The following is a 19,138-nucleotide window of genomic DNA, read 5'->3' on the forward strand; positions in this document are numbered from 1 at the left end:
GTGTTTTGATTGGATGGGATGTTTAGATACAATGGGATATAAAATAATACATTACTATTTAAGACTATATCATCATTCAACATTATAGAGGATGTGATGTGATGTTTTTTTTTCTGAGTGAGATAATTATGGTATGATACAGGATAATACCATGTGTTTTGATCTAGTATGACACAATACAATTTAAATGGTTAGAAACGAAAAGTTACATTATGCCACCACGTGTTAGGATCCAGTAAGATATGATATACTTATGAAACAAAACCCAGTGTAACAAATTGTAATTAAACAAAATGTAACGAAACCCAGCGTAACAAACGTAATGTTACCAAATTCAACAACCCAGCATAACCTAGCATAACATAACACAAAACTCAACACAACTAGTATTATGAATTCACACAACAAAATCTAATGTAATGTTACATAATGTAAACAAATATCAAACTATACAACAAAATGTAAAATAACCAGATGTTGCATTATGATACATAACCCAACATAAAAAATAATAAAAGGAAACCAAAGTTATATGGTTTTACAGTGTGTTATACAGTATGTAATATGGCTTGATACAATAAGATATGACACAATAAAAAAGATTAGATGTAATACAATTCAATAAATCATGATCTGACAGTTTTTAATGTTAAGATTCTTCATATTACCTGAGGTGAGGACACAATATAATATGGTCAAAAACAGTACCACGTGTTAAAATCCAATATGATCTGTTAAGATAAATAAGATATATGATTAAAACCAAGAAAAGATGTTATGGTAAAGTAGGATGCAGTACAACCTAATATAAATAAAGTGTTGTTCATTTGAGCTTTGTAAAAATGAGATTAGTTGTTGAAAATGAAATTAATGCTAAATTATAGTAAATGCATTTGTTAACATTAAATTGGCTTTGTTGAGTTAAGTTAAACTGAGCTAATTCAGATGAAGTCTAGTTAATTTACTGTTAAATTAATAATTTGAGTGTGAGGGTGCTGTGTATCAGGAGGAATCATTTATTTACAGGTTTGAGAGACTGATTCTGACAAAGACTCATCTGGCTTACTTGGAATAAAGGTCAACAGACAGAAGACATAAAACAAAACACAATCAAGAAAACGAACATTTAAATCTCCAAAGAAGTACAGTGTTACTGTGAATCATCCTCATTAGATAAACTGTAAGGACTGTTTCCTGTGAGGAACACACACACACACACACACACACACACACACACACACACACACACACACACACACACACACACACACACACACACACACACACACACACACACACACACACACACACACACACACACACACACACACACACACAGGAAAGCTGCTCCTGCATGAACTGCATGACATCATATGATCTCATTACTGAAGCAGCTGAGTCTGACACACAGACCTGCAGAGACACGACCTGCGCACACACACACACACACACACACACACACACACACATGCAGTAGTACTTTATTCAATCCACTGACATAACAACATATCATAAAGTCTTTATGGATACAGAGATTTGGTGTCCGTCTTATTTCTTTCTGAATGAGATTTTCGTTTGTTATTCTCTTTACTCTTTTTCATCCTTATCTGTGATCTGGTGACCTATTGAAAGATTAAATAAGAAGATGCGTTTTGACAGATTTCAGGGGACCCCAATGTTTTTTTTTTGGTCTAGCCTCCAGTTTTATGGTTCTTTAAACTTCGCTGAAGTGGTAAAAAGGGATTTGTCCATGGAGGACTTTTTGGATCCACAGGATGGAGGCTGAAACCTGAGGCCTCAACAGGGAGGGCTGGTGCGATGCCCTTCATGGATGGAGGGACACAAACAAAACAATGATAAGGAGTGACTCACACACATTAGTTTATTTTTTTCCTCTGTCTCTGTCTCCATGGCTCTGCTTTGTTTTCACTTCCTGATTAACTGTAATGGCACCGCATGCACACTCAGCAAAAATCCCCATTACACAATCTGACACCCCAGAATGCCATCTATCATCCTCCATGAAACAGCCTTTGACTTTCTAAACCTCTGATCCTCTGGTTCTGTTTTTAATGAAAGAATAATAAAGATCATCCAGATCAGTGAAGGAGCAGAGGGAGTCACAGCATCCACCTGTGGAGACCTTTATCTTTAGACTTTGTTTATTCTCATGACAAAAAATATATTTGTTTCAATCCTCAACTAAAATTTAGAAAGCAATCATTTGCTATAAAGCTATCTAAAAAGTTTTGAAACATGCTGAAAATTAAAATTAAAAAGAACTGCTCACAGAAATGAGTTAGGTTGAATTTTTAGATCTGATCAGTGTAGTAAAGAAGAAATAGATTAAAATGCCTCTAACATTAGCACACACTCACACTCACACACACACACACACACACACACACACACACACACACACACACACACACACACACACACACACACACACACACACACACACACACACACACACACACACACACACACACACACACACACACACACAGTGCTGGACTGTGTGAGGGTGTGAGGGTGTGAGGGGTTTGGTTATCACTTCGAGCAGTTCAGAGATGATATTTTCCACACCAGAGGCAGCAGAGGAAACCACACAGTGTATATTTTAACCATGTCATGTCATTGTCTCCACGAGGTCCAGTTCCTCTGAATCCTCCATATTTACAGGTTCACACACATTAAAACACATTTATACACACATATTCACGTGACTTATTGCTGAAAAACTTCACAGGTGTGTCATAGATTTCAAACTCCAAGGACAGAAATAAACTCTATAAGATGCTTACAAATATGACCGAGGATCTCACAGGTAAGATATATCCTTGCAAGTCAAATTGAAGATGGTATGTGTTTGAAAAGCTATGTGAGTGATAGAAATCATTCCAGCGAAAGTGGAGAAATCAGGGAACTTCCCTTGCCCTGGAAGTGGAGGATGTAGGATGTTGATTTCATCATATTAAATGAAAACTCCCTGAATGTTTCACTCAGATAACCTTTAAGATTCTCCTTTTTGGTTGTGTCAATCAGATATTTCAGTTGAGGCCTTTAGAGTGACCTTAGGAACAGGGATTTACTCAACATTTCACTCATGGTAAGACAGAGTCAGTCTCTACCGACGCTGTTGGAGTAAGTTTGTGTGAGTTAAACGAATGAACTCCTCTGCAGCAGCTCACAGAAGAACTTTAGTCCTGCTTTTTGGACTTTTCTGAAACACTAGTGAGCTATTTCTGTTTGAGTGTGTGAGTGTGTGTGTGTGTGTGTGTGTGTGTGTGTGTGTGTGTGTGTGTGTGTGTGTGTGTGTGTGTGTGTGTGTGTGTGTGTGTGTGTGTGTCGTTGGTCACCAGAAACAGGCACAATCTGTACAACCATTTTTGGTCCTTGTTTCTTTCCCATCGTCGCCGTCATCGTCTCCGCTCAGCGAGGCCGAGCTCAGACACAGCAACATCTGGAGGAGGTCCAGAGCAAACACTGGGACTGGGACTGATAGAGTCCAAACAGGAGGACCAGAAGAGATAGTGAGAGTCCCTGCAAAGCTGATAGCTGACCTTCACATGGATCCAGACACAGTTTAGAGGCTTTCCTGGCTCAGATATCCGTTTTTGTGTCACTGAGTCAGACTGAGGAGTGGCGCCCACTTCCTGGTCAGAGCTGTGTGTGCTAAACACATTATTTCTCCTTTCCTTGACCTAATGCCTTTTATCATCTTCATGTCAAGTCCTTTTTAAGCACATCCTTCCTTACCCTGTACACAGTGAGGTCTAATGTGTGGGCTAATGAGAGGGTTCCTGGCAGGCCTCTGTGATGTTTATGTAAAAAAAAAGAATGAGGTTAGGATTCCTCTCATTCCCTGGCTACAGAGCAACATTTGTTCTGCATTATCAAGACTTTAGATATGAGCTCATTGTTCTTTTTTAAGAATTAACAAAATGGGGCACAGACAGTAAGGGCCTGGGAAAAATAGAGTAACAGTGCCCCTCAGTGGTCACTCTGCAGAGTGCAAGAAAAGGACGTGAAAGGATAAGAGATGATGGCATACCTGGCTGCTCTTATTGATCACAGGAGATAAAGTTTACATTCCTCTAAGTCTTTGAGCTATTATTGAGCTGCCTAATTTGAGTGCATTATGTGACCCTCAAAATGTCTTCCTGATATAAAAAAAAAAAACATTTTTGGGTGCAAGACTACCCACAAAATGCACCTCTACCTGAGTTACCCAAAGCTGTACCAGTGTAAATGAGCAAATGTAGAGTATCTCACAAGTTTTCAGTGTTTTAAACTAAACTCCTTTAATTGTTTCATATATCACTGCAGTAGAAACACTTAAAATGCAAGATGAAAAAGGACCTTTAAAAGAATATTGTTTATTTCAAAAAGACACTGAATCATATTAAAATAAATAAATAAATAAATAAATAAATAAATAAATAAATAATAATAATAATAATAATAATAATAATAATAATAATAATAATAATAATAATAATAATAATAAAAGGCACAAATACCAACATGCCAGGAAAGACTCCAAAATCTCACATTGGATTCATGAGATTGGTGTTAGCTGTACTCAGGTGTTGTACATGCCAGCACAATTATACACCTCTGATTTCACAGTGGCTTTATTATAAATACTATTATCTATTTTCTTACATAAAGAACATTTTATATAGAATGTGTATTATTTTCATCAACTTTAAATTGATGTGATGTTGTACAACAACTAAAAGAAACATTACAATGAGTAGCAATCACATGCAATCCCTCCCAATGACATCAGACAATCAACCTACTAGATGTATGCCTTCAGCTACATTTTGATAGATAGGAACAGGAGGAATAAAATAAATATTCTACATTAAGCATAAAAAAGGAGAAACTAAATTTAAATAGATGTATTCAAGTAGTCTACTGAAACTGTACAATTTTGGGTTTCAAAGTTAAAAACACTCTTCTCTTTTAGGATGGCTCGTATTTTTTTAACGACAACTCCAAGAGAACTACAATGTACAACATGCATTAGAAACCTGTAAACTATAAGTAGATTATAAGAGATTTTTTTTCCCTCTGAGTTTTTTTGTAACTGGTTTTAAAACAGTCGCTTAAAAAAGTACGCCACAATAAAGTAAGTGCGCTGACGAATAAAACTCTATTTCCCATACTGCCTCCGTCCTTATGACGCAGCGGAAGTCTCTTCTTCTTCCTTTCCTCCATTAGGTGAGTGCGTGGTGGGAGCCGATGTCTTCAGCTCTCTGTCAAAAAGGCTGAAACAAACAAATAATCAAACATCGACTCACTAGTTTTAGTGAATAACGCTCTTTTATTTGTTAATTCACAGATCGCAACCATGGGCCGCCGTCCAGCCCGCTGGTAAGTCTTCTTTTAATGATCTGAGCCGAGTCTGGGCAAAATGGCTCCGGGTCCAGAGTCACCATGTGGACTGGGCTCGGAGACCGGCAGGCCGCTGACACTCTGCTGGATTACTATCGGATAATGATACTGTTGTTTTCATGAAGAATTGGGCTAAAGTTAAGATGTTAAATCATTAAAAACTGAGATTCATGTATCTGAAGCTCAACACTGACATGTTCGGAGCTACTTGAGCTAACGACAGCTAGCATACAGCTAACAGCAGAACACCACCTTTAGATAAAAATGTCTCACCTCAACTGTGTTCACGGTCAATGGATGTTTTAGTGTATGTTTAGTATTTTAATCCTTAAGTCATAACTGCAAACTGTAAATTTATGATAAATTACTTGTCAAAGTGTGCCAGAAGGTTGAAATCGATAACTGTGGCTGCAAACTCAGCGTTACGGTGAAGTAAAAGTCTCTTGGAAGAGGATTTGTTCTTTAAATGTTAGATAAAAGCGCACCCCCTGTGTTTTCCTTGAATGAAACGCGTGTGTGGTTATTATTCATGAAGCTGAGGGAAGTTATTTCTGTGCATTTAATCCTAATATCGGACAAATGATTTGTTAATTGAAGTGTTTGGTCTTCAGTCCCAAGCATTGCATTTACTGAAAAAGCTGACAGTATCATTAAACATGAAAACAAATTCCCTTATCCCGTTGGCGTTCAAATTGAGCTGCTCATTTAGGAAACTACAAAAGATTCAGGACGTTGGAATCTGCAACTCCTGCCATCCTGATTGGACTGTTAAGCGGTGAATTTATCTGTTTTCTTGTTGAGCTCCTTTATCTTTGAATGGTCACAGCTAGTTTTCTAACTGTACGAATGCATTGACGGCTGTTGACAGGTGTTCACTGGCACAGGTGTCGGTTGTTCCCTCAGAAGCTCTAGATCTGAGTTGGGGTGATGGTTTTGGAGATTTGAGAATATATTGGTAGTGTAAAAGGAGCATTTATTCTACCATATCTTTAGTTTTACAAGCTTTGAAAAGATCATTCTCGCTGTTTCAAACCCTTTAAAATGCATTCATGTAGCTGACATGCTAAAATTAGGTGGCTGCAAGTAGCTTATCAAGCTTTTATCTGCCAATACTGATATTGTGCGAGTGGTGTCATTCATCTTAAGAAGTAACTATTTATTAGTCCCATATTCATATGTGAGTACACCTCAAACAAGGAGTGGACAGTGTTAGAGCTCTACAGCACATGGCCACTGGGGTTTTGTCTGTGTTGGAGAAAGTTGCAGAGTCTTTAAAAACTTCAGTAGCTGCAGTGAACTTCACTAATCTATAATTCTCTTCCACAGCTATCGCTACTGCAAGAATAAACCCTACCCCAAGTCCCGCTTCTGCAGAGGAGTGCCTGGTAAGCTGATTTCATCTTGACTCATCATCAGTGTTGAATGTCTCTCAGTAAATCTGTTTTTCCATGTGCATACCAAAGAGGTCCGGTTTGATGTTCCTGCAGCTTATTAAGCCGACCAGTTGTGCTCTTTGGTGCGTCTCTGGTGTGCAAAGGCTGCAGACAGTGACTCTGTGGTTGTGTATGTCCTCAGCTGGGAGGTGCTGGGTGCTTTAAGGGACCACTGAGACAAAATAGAGTTGTTCATCATTAGCTGCTTGTAAACTATTTCTACAACAGCTCCATCACTACACCTTTGTACCAACACAGCGAACTCTGCAGCAGTGTAATATCAGAGCTCCAGTGTGTGATTTCACATTGAATTAAACTTGAACTATTTTAGATCATTGATGGACATCAATGATTCATATTGTTTGTGCAGTAAACCAGAAGTGTCTTTTAAACCTGAGTTTGCACAGATGAACATTGTGTAATTTCACAGATGGGTAATGTTTCTTTCCTCTTCCCTCTCTGTAGATCCTAAGATCAGGATCTTCGACTTGGGCAGGAAGAAGGCCAAGGTAGATGAGTTCCCTCTGTGCGGCCACATGGTCTCTGACGAGTACGAGCAACTGTCTTCAGAAGGTGAGATGGGGACCAGTAATCATCTGAGTCTGAAACTCTTAAAACACTGAATTCTTTCTAAAGCTGAGGCACTGATGTCTTCTTTGGTTTCTACTCTATGTAGCTCTTGAGGCCGCTCGTATCTGTGCTAACAAGTACATGGTGAAGACCTGCGGTAAGGACGGTTTCCACATCCGCATGCGTCTGCATCCCTTCCATGTCATCCGCATCAACAAAATGTTATCCTGTGCTGGAGCTGATAGGTGAGAATCTGACAGCTCAAATCATATGTTGCTTCTCGCAGGAACTAGTAGATTCTAAGTAATAAACCCTAAATGTGCCATTTTTTTTTACTGGTGGTTTTATTTCAGGTTAGTCTGAGCTGTATTTAGGTGCTTCCAAAACATACTCATATTTTTGTTTGTTTCCCTGTGCAGGCTCCAGACTGGGATGCGAGGTGCTTTTGGCAAACCTCAGGGCACTGTGGCTCGTGTGCACATCGGTCAGGTGATCATGTCCGTTCGTACCAAGGCCCAGAACAAGGAGCATGTGGTTGAGGCTCTGCGTAGAGCCAAGTTCAAGTTCCCTGGACGCCAGAAGGTGAGTTATCTCGACTTCGCCTCTGTGGTTCTTGTTCTGTCTTTGAAAGGATCAGATCATCTCTTTAAAGCAGAGGAGATGCTAAAAACAGTCTCTGCCTCAGCTCTGCAGCTTATTAAGCCGACCAGTTGTGCTCTTTGGTGCGTCTCTGGTGTGCAAAGGCTGCAGACAGTGACTCTGTGGTTGTGTATGTCCTCAGCTGGGAGGTGCTGAGTGCTTTAAGGGACCACTGAGACAAAAAGATTCTACAAATGGATGTTCCTGCCTGTAAATGACGCTTTAGTAACCCTGAGTTAATTTATTTCCTCCTTCAGATCCACATTTCCAAGAAGTACGGCTTCACTAAGTTCAACGCCTGTGACTTTGATGACATGATGGCCGAGAAGCGTCTGATCCCTGACGGCTGTGGGGTGAAGTACATCCCCAGCAGAGGCCCTCTGACCCGCTGGAAGGCCCTGCATGCCAACTGAAGCTGCTGCAGGTGTTAACGTGACAAATAATAAAAGTGGGTTTGATTACAAAATCAGTCGTAGTCCTGGTTTTTGTTTCACTCATATTTACATCAAACTGACAAATCCCTGCACAAACCTGTTTCAGCAGCACACACACACAGGGCACAGGAGAGCAATTGTTTCATCTTCACAGAGAAAGAAAGAAGGTGCTGAGAGATGATTCTTGTGGTGGTTTTCCCAGCTTTCTGCTTTACGAACTGTGCTTGTCTGTGTGTGTGTGTGTGTGTGTAAATGAGCACGACTTTTTGTGTCTGAATGCGCTGGGGCAGAGCTTTGCTGTGGGCAAAAGAGCACAAGAAGAAATGTGAATGTGACAATGTACAAATGACGTCTTATCATGTAAATGAGATGAATATTGTTTAGTGTGTTAAATTAAAAAGAAAATTTATAGACCTGATTTATGAGAAAGGTAACAAAAGGTAAATGACTTCCTATTACTAACTATGTGGAAAATAAAATTAACTAGACTCAAATCGCAGGCCATCGCCCCTATATAGTGGTAGGGGAAAACGGTGGAATGGAGTCCAGTGTATTATTTTTGATGGAAACCCATTTTTGCCAAGTTAAGTCCTAAAGTATTGCTAAGAAACCACAAAATATTACTTCAGCTTAAAACACAACTGCAGTTAACAGATCTTTGCAATCTGTCCTTTAACAAGTTGAAAAGTGAATCAAAAATTGACTGAAGTGGGATGAAAAAAAAAAGACTTTTGAACCCTTTAAACCTTGCATTAAATCACAACAAGTAAAATCAAGATTAGTTACCCAACAGGGGTATAATGTGTTTTGTTCTTAGAAGTTGTCCAGACAGAAGTTTCTGGACATTGGATCCCGCTGGGTTCACCAGCAAACATCTTGAAGACACTTGTTTCAAAGACTTTATCTGCTGAAAACGTTCTGAGTGGGCTCCATTTATGCTTAGTCAACTGAAAGGCCACCAGGCAGCACTTTTATACATATTATTGTGTAAATCAGGGAATCCAGAGTGTGATTTTCTGTATTTCATTTACTGGAGACAGTGACATTTATCTAACGATGGCCTTTAAGGGCTTCTTCAAGAGAGTATTTGGTTTTCGATTTGTGGTTCTGTGGATTTTGGAAGAATAATAAAACTCTAAAGGGCATTAAGAGAATGTAGCATCATAGAGCAGGAAAAGGCCAAGGTCATCTACTTTTAGGGAAACTGATACCAGATCTGGGAGCTAGGGGTGGGCATATGGGTCTAAAAAATCGATAGTATGGATACCAAGATGAGTATTGGTATCGGATCGATACTAGCATGATGAGATCAATACTGCAGTTTCTCTTGTGTTGTCCAGCATTTTACTTTACTTTCCTCTGTCTGCTGCTTCTCTGTGCAAATGGGAGGGAACTTTTTGTTATTTTGCACTCTTGATTTTTTTCCCTAAGCAATTGTGGTGGTAGAATATTTATTTTATTACTTTTATACAGTTAAAATTTTGTTTGTTGTTTTGTTCTATTTGGTTAGTTAAAAAAAACAAAAAACATTTTTATTGCCTAAAATCTTTGTGCTGTGTTTTACCATAATCATAATCAACCAACTCAAGGCAAAATCATTCAATGTTCATGACATTTCATCGAAAAAGCAATGGTATCAGCGATACTAGCCCTGTATTTACTTGGTATCGGATCAATACCAAAATTCCCAGTATGGCCCACCCCTACTGGGAGCTCAGAGGACCCTGAACCAGGGTAATAAGCCTGTCACTGACCCAGAGTACTGTCCTACTGTCAGACAACAGGGGGTGACATTATCCTGATGTATTCAAAGCTGACTGACAAGATCAGAACATCACGTGACCCCACTCAGGAAGCTACAGGACATCTGTAGTTCAAACCTGTCAAGGTAAAAAACAGAACAAAACTCAATTCCTAGTCTCAAAGAGTCAGAGCAGGCTAATCTTTTTAGAGAAATATATAGTTAAAAACTTTCTATCTGCTCTGTCATAGCTGTACTGACCCCTGCTGGTGACAAGGAGTAGCATTCATCAGGAACAGCCAAGACTGTCATCGACCAACTATGGCATCTTTTTGACTCTAAATCTGCAGAGATCAGATGAGTCTAAGTAAAATAAGAATTATTATTCCATGCTGCTGTTTTTTCTGAGACAAAATCTGGTTTAAAATTTCTGGGTTAAGATTATTTGAAAACAGAGAAAAGAGTCCTGGTACAGAAATATAACTTTGGTTCAGCCTATGCTGTAAAATCTGTAATTGCAGACTTCCCTCATGTGTAGAACACTGTGGGCCAAAGTCATACAGAAAGGACGAAGATACATGAGGATAAAAGGCTGGTTTCAACACAACAGGAAGTGATCTCATCTTAAAAATCAGATTCAGTTCCTGCTGTGAGAGTAAGAATATGAAGTTATTCTTAGAGAGTCCTCCCTGTTTCCCCTCCAGCAAACTCCTCCTTTTCTACGCCCACTTTTTGAAAGCTTCTCGGAGGGAGGAGAGTTTAAAGTATCCTGAAGACACACAAACTGATCCTCTGGATTCAGCTTTGTTCAGCGAAACTGACTGAGAGGGTCACACACACACAAACAGTCCAGCCTGCAGGTTTATTTACCCTGGCATGTTTAAGACAAACTGACTTCTCCCTCTTTCAGGAAACACACACTCACACACACACTCACACACACTCACACACACTCACAGGGAAGTCTCCAGTTTCACTACAGAGGAGGAGACAAACAGCCAGCACACGAAGGGAACAGCAGAAACTACAGGCTGGTGAGTTTCTTTTTTTCTAAACATGGTCATAGAAAAACATTCAGACAGCAGAGCGTGGTGTGTAACCTGAGGAGTGTGTGTGTCTGTGTGAGTTTGTGTCGACATAAAGAGAGTAAACACTCTCCCTGTCACTGTGCAGCCAGCTGTTTTTATCTGTCTTGGCACACACAGATCTCTGTTTTAATGTGTCCCATGATAAGAGACCGTCAGTCAGTCTCCAAGTTCAGCTCAGTTTGGTTCTGTGTGTTTCAGTTTGGTGTATTTTGGTGTGTTCAGAAATGAAACCAGCAGCTGTAAACCCTCTCACAGCTGAAGCTGAGGGGTTTCCCTGTCGTCATGTTTATCTCTCCTCACCCTGAGTAACCTGATTGTATGGAAACCCTCTCCTGATAAAAGACTGGATGTGTCTCTGTTGTGTGTTTGAATCAGTCTCAGACCTCTCTATCTCTTTATCTCTGTGTTTTCTCTCACTCCCTTTAAAGATTTCTAACACAACTGTAAAGAGACAGTATCTGCTGTTAGAGTTTAATGTTTCTGAAACCAGTGTCCAGTGGTACAGGAAAACTTTTGACAGTAATAATCCTGAATTATTCTTACAGTTGATCTAAGTAACTCTCAGGACAAGATGTTGGAAATCCTGTCACCTGCCACGTCAGGGTGATGACTTTCTGCATTTTGACTCTGAATATTTCTTGAGTTTGGAGTTCAGAGAAAGGGATTTGGACCAAGACCACTAAAGGACTCACAGAGAATATTTGTCACCAGTCAGTGACAGAGGATTGATATTTAGGTCAGTGTGGTAGCTGAGTCACAAGACCTCAAGTCCAAGACGTGTCCAGAGTCCCTCAATCTTAAAGTCTGAGTCCAGTCCTCAGTTTTACCAGAGGCTCCAGTAGAATGTCACTTACAGTCAGCTTTAGTCCTCAAAGCTGAGGCTAAAAGCTGTCACAGCCATACAGGGGTGTAATCTCTGTGACAGAGTTTTGAAGTCAATGGGATTAATATTTGAAATACTGAACCCCTCCTAGCTTTGTTTGAGTCATGATGAGGCAAAGAGACGAGTCTTTAGCCTCCACGCTAACAGCTACAGGTTGTCCAAACTGTCAGTCAATAAGCCATGCCCTTATATGGACAAAACTCATCAGTTTCATGTCTTTGTAAATAAAGACTTAAAGTTACAACTCCTCCCCTGTTCAGTGTGCGCTGATAGAGAAATTATCTATTCAGACTAAAATCATGTTTTTGAACCAGGCTGTAAACATGTTTAGTTCTGCTGTAAAGATTGTTTTTTTGAATGGGTGTGTATGTGATTTCTGCTGTTTCTGTAGACAACCCCTGGTGGACACTTCAGGAACTGCAGGAACACGAGCTCTTAATCCTCAGGAGATGTTTCCTGTTATTTGACTTTTTAGTTAAATTAAGTATATTTGTAAACTTTTAAACATTTTACAGCATTATTCTTCCAACTTTGTTTTATATCCTTTAATCTGCAGATGGTTTTTAGTCTTCTTATACTTTATATTTCTTTTCATCTTTGGTGGTCATGACCTTTTCATCCTTCATTTTATTTCTGTACCTTTATGGATCTTCTGCTGTATTTAAATGCATGGTTACTGTCCTCACATTTCTCTCTAATTTATTTTCTTTATTAAACACTTTTAAACATGTTTTTGAAAGTGGTAAATGAGTAAAGTGTATTGTTATTATTATTTCTATAAAGTAACGTCAGCGTATCTCTGACCCCTCAGACGTTCATTAGAGTCTGAAGTTGTCTTCTCCTCCTTGGTTCTTTTACACATCAAATATGTTGCTCTTTTTTGTATTTAATGGTAAATCTTTGTAAGCAAACCATAGAGCTGATGGCGTCTTTTATGGAAAGAGCTGTAGCTTAACATGTAAAAACATACAGGGAAACACATCTGTCAGCTGCTTTAAACAAAGACATTATCAGAGAATTACAAAAAAATGTATAGTAAACAAAGTGTTAAGAAAAAATGAACAAGTCTGAATGCTCTTCATCTTTAGTCTGACTGAAGTTGACATTAGGTTCAAGTCCAGACCCAAGTGCTGAAAAAAGCTGGTTTGAATCTGAGTGTCTGACTTTTTTCTTGCAGGGTCACCTGAGTCTCCTGTGACATTAAGATGAAACTCATCAACAGATTTAGGGTTCATTTACCTCTCTGAACTGAAAAAGTTATTTTATTTATTTTCTTTTTAAAATAAAATAAAAGTTTCCCCGCCTCCGTTCTGCTGAAACAGTTTCTCAGGATATAAAAAAGAAGTGATAAAGACCACATGAGGGAAACAGGAAGTTCCTCTGAGAACCAGAAACAACTGACAGAAGTGATACCACAGAGTGAGGCTGCATAATTCTGCTGTCAGGGTCTAACCCCTAACCACACACACGCACACGCACGCACACACACACACACACACACACACACACACACACACACACACACACACACACACACACACACACACACACACACACACACACACACACACACACACACACGCGCGCACACTCACCCTCACACACGCACACTCACACGCACACGCACACTCACAAAGATGCAGTCACGATGCTAACCGATGCACTGTTAAAGTAAGTTCATAAGTGTGATTAGTTTTTGTGAATCTTATTTAAACAAAGCCATTAAACCATAAAAAATCACATTTAAAAAATGTCTATAAGTGCCCAAAATGTACCAAACTTTTCTTAAAAAATAAAAAGAAAAAAGAAAAAGAGAGTAGAAATTAAGGAGCTCCTATGTTTGGCTCTACGGCTCCCACTTTAAGAATTCAGCCCCAGGACTGTGTGTTGTATCTACGATGCGTACAAATTGTGCATTTAGGGTTGGTTTATAAATTAATGGCAAAAGTCATTTACATGCTCTGTTTTTTGATCCAGTGCCTTTTCTGTAGTTTTCCTGTCCTTATTCGGTCATGCTGCTGTAAACACACTGAGCATTAAAAGTTATGAACAGCTCGAGTGTTGGCTGAATGTGGCCGTCTCAGTTTGAGGTCAAAGTTTTCAGTATTTGCACATTTACCAAGAAACAGGAAGTGGATATCACTCTCATGAGCAGCGTACACAGTCTGCACAATCCAATCACATCTACATGCTTATTGGCCTATTGTTGTGGCGCCCACTACTCTTAACAGGAAACTATGTGCTCCGTACTTTGATGGAAGCTATTGTAGCACTTCTGTGTGACGTTAGATGAACGGTGCCAAATTTCACATACAGGTAGTTTTTATTCTGATTTACATGTTTGGTTTTTGCAGTGTTGTTAATCAAACTACAATTTTTTATTTGATCATTGACAATACGCCACCCACAGGTAATACACAGTCGTGCACGTCACACAAAGTGTGAGCATGGTCATGGTGATAGCACCACCTCTGGAGCATATTCTTAGCTGTGACATACCAACATGCACAAACATTCAAGGGATCATTTACCTTCATTTGCAATTATCTTTTACTGTTTTGGTGTCGATGGAGCTGGATGGTTAGAAGAAAGTGAGAGGATGATGGATGTAAGACAGTTTGTCTCAGTTTACACTCTGCACCTCTTCATTTATTCTCTCACTTTCAATGTGTTATAAATCTGAACACTACATGAAACTTTATTTTCACACTCTGAGGTAAATACATGTGTGATCTGTCTGTTCATCATTCATTGACTGTGAATATTGAACCAGATCTTGTGTCTTTTCTCAGTAGGTCAGTGTTTTCTCCAGACGTGCATTATGAGGTCTTCCTCCCTCCTCCTCCTCCTCCTCTCCTTCCTCCTTGGAGCATGTTACGTTGAAGGAGCTGAGAAAGAAGCAGATTTTCGGATCTGTGCTTTCAACCTTCAACACTTTGGAGAATCAAAGTCAAAGAAGAATAACGTCATGCACACGCTCTCCAGGGTGAGACGCAGATACTTTCATGAATACCTTTGACCATGTGGTTCCTCTTGATGTTTTACTTGGAATTATGTCCTGAACCTGTTGCTGGAAAAACAGTTTAAGCTAGTGGTTCTAGGGTCAGGATCCAGTGGGTGGTCGCAATATGGCTCTAGAATAACAAACTACGTATAAACACATATTTCATTCATTATGCAAATATAAACAAACATAGAGGTTAACTCCATACAATAATTTTACAGAGGGTTTTTTTGAGTTAAAGAGTAAAATTTCTGCGTCACTGTTTCTGCCTCAGATCATCACTCGCTGTGACATCACTTTGCTACAAGAAGTCAGAGACAGTAAAGAAAAGGCTCTACCTGTGCTGATGAACAGACTCAACAGGTCAGAAAATACTGCTAAACACACACACTGTCACACACCCTACAGCTCCCGCAGCTTCAGTCTGTTTGTGCTCTCTCTTCAGTTATGATACTGAACACGAGTACAGGGCAGTGGCCAGTGAGAGACTGGGCAGATCAGAGTCATACCAGGAGCAGTACGTGTTCGTCTACAGGTGAGCTAACCTTTCTGAGGTCAGACTTTATCGATGCTGTGTCCCAACCTTTTCTGTCTCCATGAATCATACACACCTGTTTATCCTCCTGAAGCTCACTGATCAGCTGTTCAAGTCTGTGATGCACTTGTCTGATTTATCTATTTATTTTTTAACCTCAGTTTGAGATCATTTGAAGTTTGATCTGACGGTTCGGACTCTGTAATGTTGAGTCTTTCTGCAATCAAAGAAAAAACACAGAGAGCTGAAAACTTCCTCTGAAGATCCATTCAGCTTTTCTTCTTTTCTGATTGAACTAGTGAAAGCTGAAGGACATAGGTTAAACTTCAGTGTTTGGTGAGGCAGGAGCTCTGGGTGGTGAGTGATGCAGACTGCGGCCTTTGTGAGCCGCTGGTTTCCTGTGATTCAGAAAAGTTCTGAAGTCCTGTTGGTACCCAGGCCCACTTCATGGGCTCACAGCTTTGAACCTGAACCACCAGATAATCTGGATTCTCTGCTGCTTGCCGACACATTTTCCCTCAGTACACTGAGCTTCATCTCTGTTAGAGTCACTCATTTTTTGGTTTGGTTAAATTTTGATTCTTTTGAAACCTGCAGAGCCAAACAACTGATCAGAGAGCTGCAGGAGAAGGAAGTGAAATGTCCAAATACAAAGTATGCTTAACCACCTTTGTGGACACACTGTGTGTGCGCGTGTGTGTGTGTGTGTGTGTGTGTAGGGCTGACACCGTATCACTCATAAATCAATATCAGTATCCAGACAATCACCCAGGAAGTGTTGACGTGTTCTCCAGAGAACCGTTTGTGGTTCGATTCAAAGCTCCAAAAACTGGTCAGTGCTCTCCACCTCTCTGAGGATCTATTGTACGATAATGTCAGCAGGTTAATGGCATAAACCCACTCCCTTTGTTTTTGTACTCAGCCATAAAGGACTTTGTGCTCATACCTCAGCACACGTCTCCTGAAAACACCACCAGGGAGCTGGACGCCCTGTACGACGTTCTGAAACATGTGATGAAGAGGTGGAGGACTGAGGTAAACACTCGATCTCCATAGTCTCAGGGTGAGACTACAACGCCCAGCCTTTAACCATCCTGTGGTGTGTGTGTGTGTGTGTGTGTGTGTGTGTGTGTGTGTGTGTGTGTGTGTGTGTGTGTGTGTGTGTGTGTGTGTGTGTGTGTGAGCAGAATGTGATGCTCCTGGGGGACTTCAACGCTGACTGTGCTTACCTTGCTAAGAAGAACAGGAAGTTTGTGCGTCTGCTCACTGAGAAAAACCTTTACTGGCTCATCCCCGAGAAGACCGACACCACCGTGAGAGAGTCCACCTCCTGCACCTATGACAGGTGAGCCCCCCCCCAACATGTAGAACACGTTTTCACGCAATGAATAAATAGACAGTGTCGGTGATCTTTGTTCTGTTGTTCTGTGTGCAGGATTGTCGTTCATGGGGAAACATTTGCCAGAGCTGTTGTTCCTAATTCAGCCAAACCATTTAACTTTCAGAAGGAGTATCGCCTCCAGGAGGACCAGGTGACTAACCGCAGACTTTAGCTGAAATAACTCATGAACATGTGGAATAACATTCTCCTGTGCTGCTGTGTGAGGGTGCTTTAAGATATGTCTTTGTTCAGGCTCTGGAGATCAGCGATCACTACCCAGTGGAGGTCCTCCTGAAGAGCGACGGGTCACCAAGCGGTGGAGGCGTGAAGAGGAGTGTGCATCAGTTATTATTTCTGTTAGTCCTCGGCCATCTCATCTTCAACATGTTGACGCGGTAGCTTTAAGCCTGACTGTGGACTTTTCATCTCAGTGAGTCAAATCTCACTCCGTGCTTTTAGAGACTCACCAGCACGAGGAGCCTGGAAACCACAGATCTCTGTCCACAGGGCCAGCTACATACGATGAGTTCAGGGACTGTGTATAAAAAAGGAAATTTCTCACTTTTTACTATATGTAATATATTTATATTAATCTTCCTGTGTGTGTGTGTGTGTGTGGGTCAGTGTAATGAATGTTTGATTTACTTCTCTGGGGGATATCCCTCCTAACATCAGAATCTGTTCACTCTGACAGAAATGATTAGTTTCTTAAGTTTAACAAAGTTTTTGTTCTCTATTTCTTCTTTATTTATTTATTCTTTATTTCACAGACAACACATTATTTTCCATGTACCATTTCATCTTTCTTTTAACGTCAATGAATGTATGAGATAAGAGCTGGTGAAAGCTCCTTCCCAAGGAGTTTTTTGTTTTGAAGATCAGCTTCTTTTTTATGTTTGTACAGAAAATTAAAAATGGTTTGTCTTTTTACACCTTTATTTGGGGACATTAAAAAGGAAGTTTTTTGCTTTGAAAGACTAAGAAGAAACTTTTGATCCTAAGAAATGATGTCGACATCAGTGTTAAAAGCTGCAGTTACTGGAGTGTCCACTAGAGGCTGTCTGCAGAAACCACATACACACCAATTCAAAAAGCCAATCTTTACAGCAGAAAAAAAAAAAAGTTTAAACACTGATTCAAAACGTGACTTTAGTCTGAATAGAGCATTTCTCAATCAGCACACAAAGAACAGGGGAAGAATTATTATGAGTTATTTATAAAGATATTAAACTGACAAGTTTAATCCATATAAAGGCGTGGCTGACTTCACTGACAGGTGAGCACCCTGTAGCTGTTAGGAAGGGGGCGAGGGGCCCACCTCTTTATTCCATCCTTATTCAAAGATAGGATTAGTTCAGTTTTTCCAATTTGATGACTGTGAGAACATTCATGTTTTAAATGGTCTGTGCTCTGAATGTGGTGTACATGAATCGTCTTAACTGGTGTATATTAATAATTTGACTGTGATAAAGTAAAAGAAGTTAAATAGTTCCCTCAACAAATATAATATGTACAAAGAACGGGCCCAAGCTTTAGCCTGCACTGTATTGGTCTGTGTGATCCCTGAATGTTTTAAGATGTTATTTTATGCCTGAACAAAAGAAATTAATGCTAACCACAATAAAAGAATAAATAAATAAATATAATGAAATCGGAAATAGTTAGAAAGCACTGAATACATAGATTCATCCTTTATTTCGAGAGTGAATGAATGTGAGCTGCATAAATGGTGCTACAACAAAGAAAGGAGAGCCTGCTGGTTACCACTTTGACTAAATGTTGAGTCCTTAAATAAAAACTTTCTAAAAATGGACCTGTTGATGGAATCAATTTTGAAAAAAAAACGTGTTAAAGTTAAATGTGTGAGTGAAATCAGTCTAAGTCTAAGCCCCCCTACACACACACACACACTATCACACATTTTCCTCCTTTTACTCCCCTGGAGTTGTTGTTTGTAATGATCAGGACTAACTTGTTTGCTGGTCACGTGTTTGCACTTAGCTGCGTATTTGTCTCATGTC

General features: G+C 39.8%; 2 protein-coding genes and 2 non-coding genes across 6 annotated transcripts; all 4 read left to right on the forward strand.

Moving 5' to 3' along the window:
* The first annotated feature begins 5,193 nt into the window (after positions 1-5,193).
* On the forward strand, positions 5,194-8,517 carry rpl10 (ribosomal protein L10). 2 transcript variants are annotated; one of them, XM_074681613.1, is made up of 7 exons: positions 5,194-5,235; positions 5,357-5,388; positions 6,736-6,794; positions 7,308-7,415; positions 7,519-7,657; positions 7,832-7,994; positions 8,309-8,517. In XM_074681613.1, the coding sequence occupies exons 2-7, from the start codon at positions 5,366-5,368 to the stop codon at positions 8,462-8,464; spliced, it is 648 nt and encodes a 215-aa protein (XP_074537714.1). In that variant the 5' UTR covers positions 5,194-5,235; positions 5,357-5,365; the 3' UTR covers positions 8,465-8,517. The 2 variants fall into 2 exon arrangements, with proteins under 2 accessions (XP_074537714.1, XP_074537713.1); XM_074681612.1 differs by lacking the exon at positions 5,194-5,235 and having other exon boundaries at positions 5,246-5,388.
* Positions 6,891-7,025, forward strand: LOC141800084 (small nucleolar RNA SNORA70). Its single transcript, XR_012599289.1, has one exon. It is a non-coding gene; the product is annotated as a small nucleolar RNA SNORA70 (small nucleolar RNA).
* Positions 8,100-8,234, forward strand: LOC141800083 (small nucleolar RNA SNORA70). Its single transcript, XR_012599288.1, has one exon. It is a non-coding gene; the product is annotated as a small nucleolar RNA SNORA70 (small nucleolar RNA).
* Positions 8,518-10,940: 2,423 nt separating the features above from the next.
* dnase1l1 (deoxyribonuclease I-like 1) lies at positions 10,941-19,054 on the forward strand. Of its 2 annotated transcripts, none has more exons than XM_074681610.1 (9): positions 10,941-11,260; positions 14,993-15,183; positions 15,476-15,564; positions 15,647-15,736; positions 16,456-16,568; positions 16,659-16,771; positions 16,924-17,081; positions 17,172-17,268; positions 17,370-19,054. In XM_074681610.1, the coding sequence occupies exons 2-9, from the start codon at positions 15,019-15,021 to the stop codon at positions 17,514-17,516; spliced, it is 972 nt and encodes a 323-aa protein (XP_074537711.1). In that variant the 5' UTR covers positions 10,941-11,260; positions 14,993-15,018; the 3' UTR covers positions 17,517-19,054. The 2 variants fall into 2 exon arrangements, with proteins under 2 accessions (XP_074537711.1, XP_074537710.1); XM_074681609.1 differs by having other exon boundaries at positions 10,942-11,260; positions 14,990-15,183; positions 17,370-19,053.
* The last annotated feature ends 84 nt before the right edge of the window (positions 19,055-19,138 follow it).

The sequence above is a fragment of the Halichoeres trimaculatus genome, unplaced genomic scaffold (assembly GCF_033239565.1).
Source record: "Halichoeres trimaculatus isolate MK-OKI-2021-1 unplaced genomic scaffold, fHalTri1.1 fHalTri1_scaffold_11, whole genome shotgun sequence".
Lineage (NCBI taxonomy): Eukaryota > Metazoa > Chordata > Actinopteri > Labriformes > Labridae > Halichoeres > Halichoeres trimaculatus.

What these genes read in the sequence shown, in the direction of transcription:
- rpl10 (XM_074681613.1), top strand. Translation starts at nt 5,366, where the DNA reads ATGGGCCGCCGTCCAGCCCGCTG. An exon ending in CGAGCAACTGTCTTCAGAAG is followed by an intron (nt 7,416 to 7,518) that starts GTGAGATGGGGA and finishes TACTCTATGTAG; the next exon opens with CTCTTGAGGCCGCTCGTATC. An exon ending in TCCTGTGCTGGAGCTGATAG is followed by an intron (nt 7,658 to 7,831) that starts GTGAGAATCTGA and finishes TTCCCTGTGCAG; the next exon opens with GCTCCAGACTGGGATGCGAG.
- dnase1l1 (XM_074681610.1), top strand. Translation starts at nt 15,019, where the DNA reads ATGAGGTCTTCCTCCCTCCTCCTCCTCCTCCTCTCCTTCCTCCTTGGA. An exon ending in ATTCAAAGCTCCAAAAACTG is followed by an intron (nt 16,569 to 16,658) that starts GTCAGTGCTCTC and finishes TTTTGTACTCAG; the next exon opens with CCATAAAGGACTTTGTGCTC. An exon ending in ACCTCCTGCACCTATGACAG is followed by an intron (nt 17,082 to 17,171) that starts GTGAGCCCCCCC and finishes TTCTGTGTGCAG; the next exon opens with GATTGTCGTTCATGGGGAAA.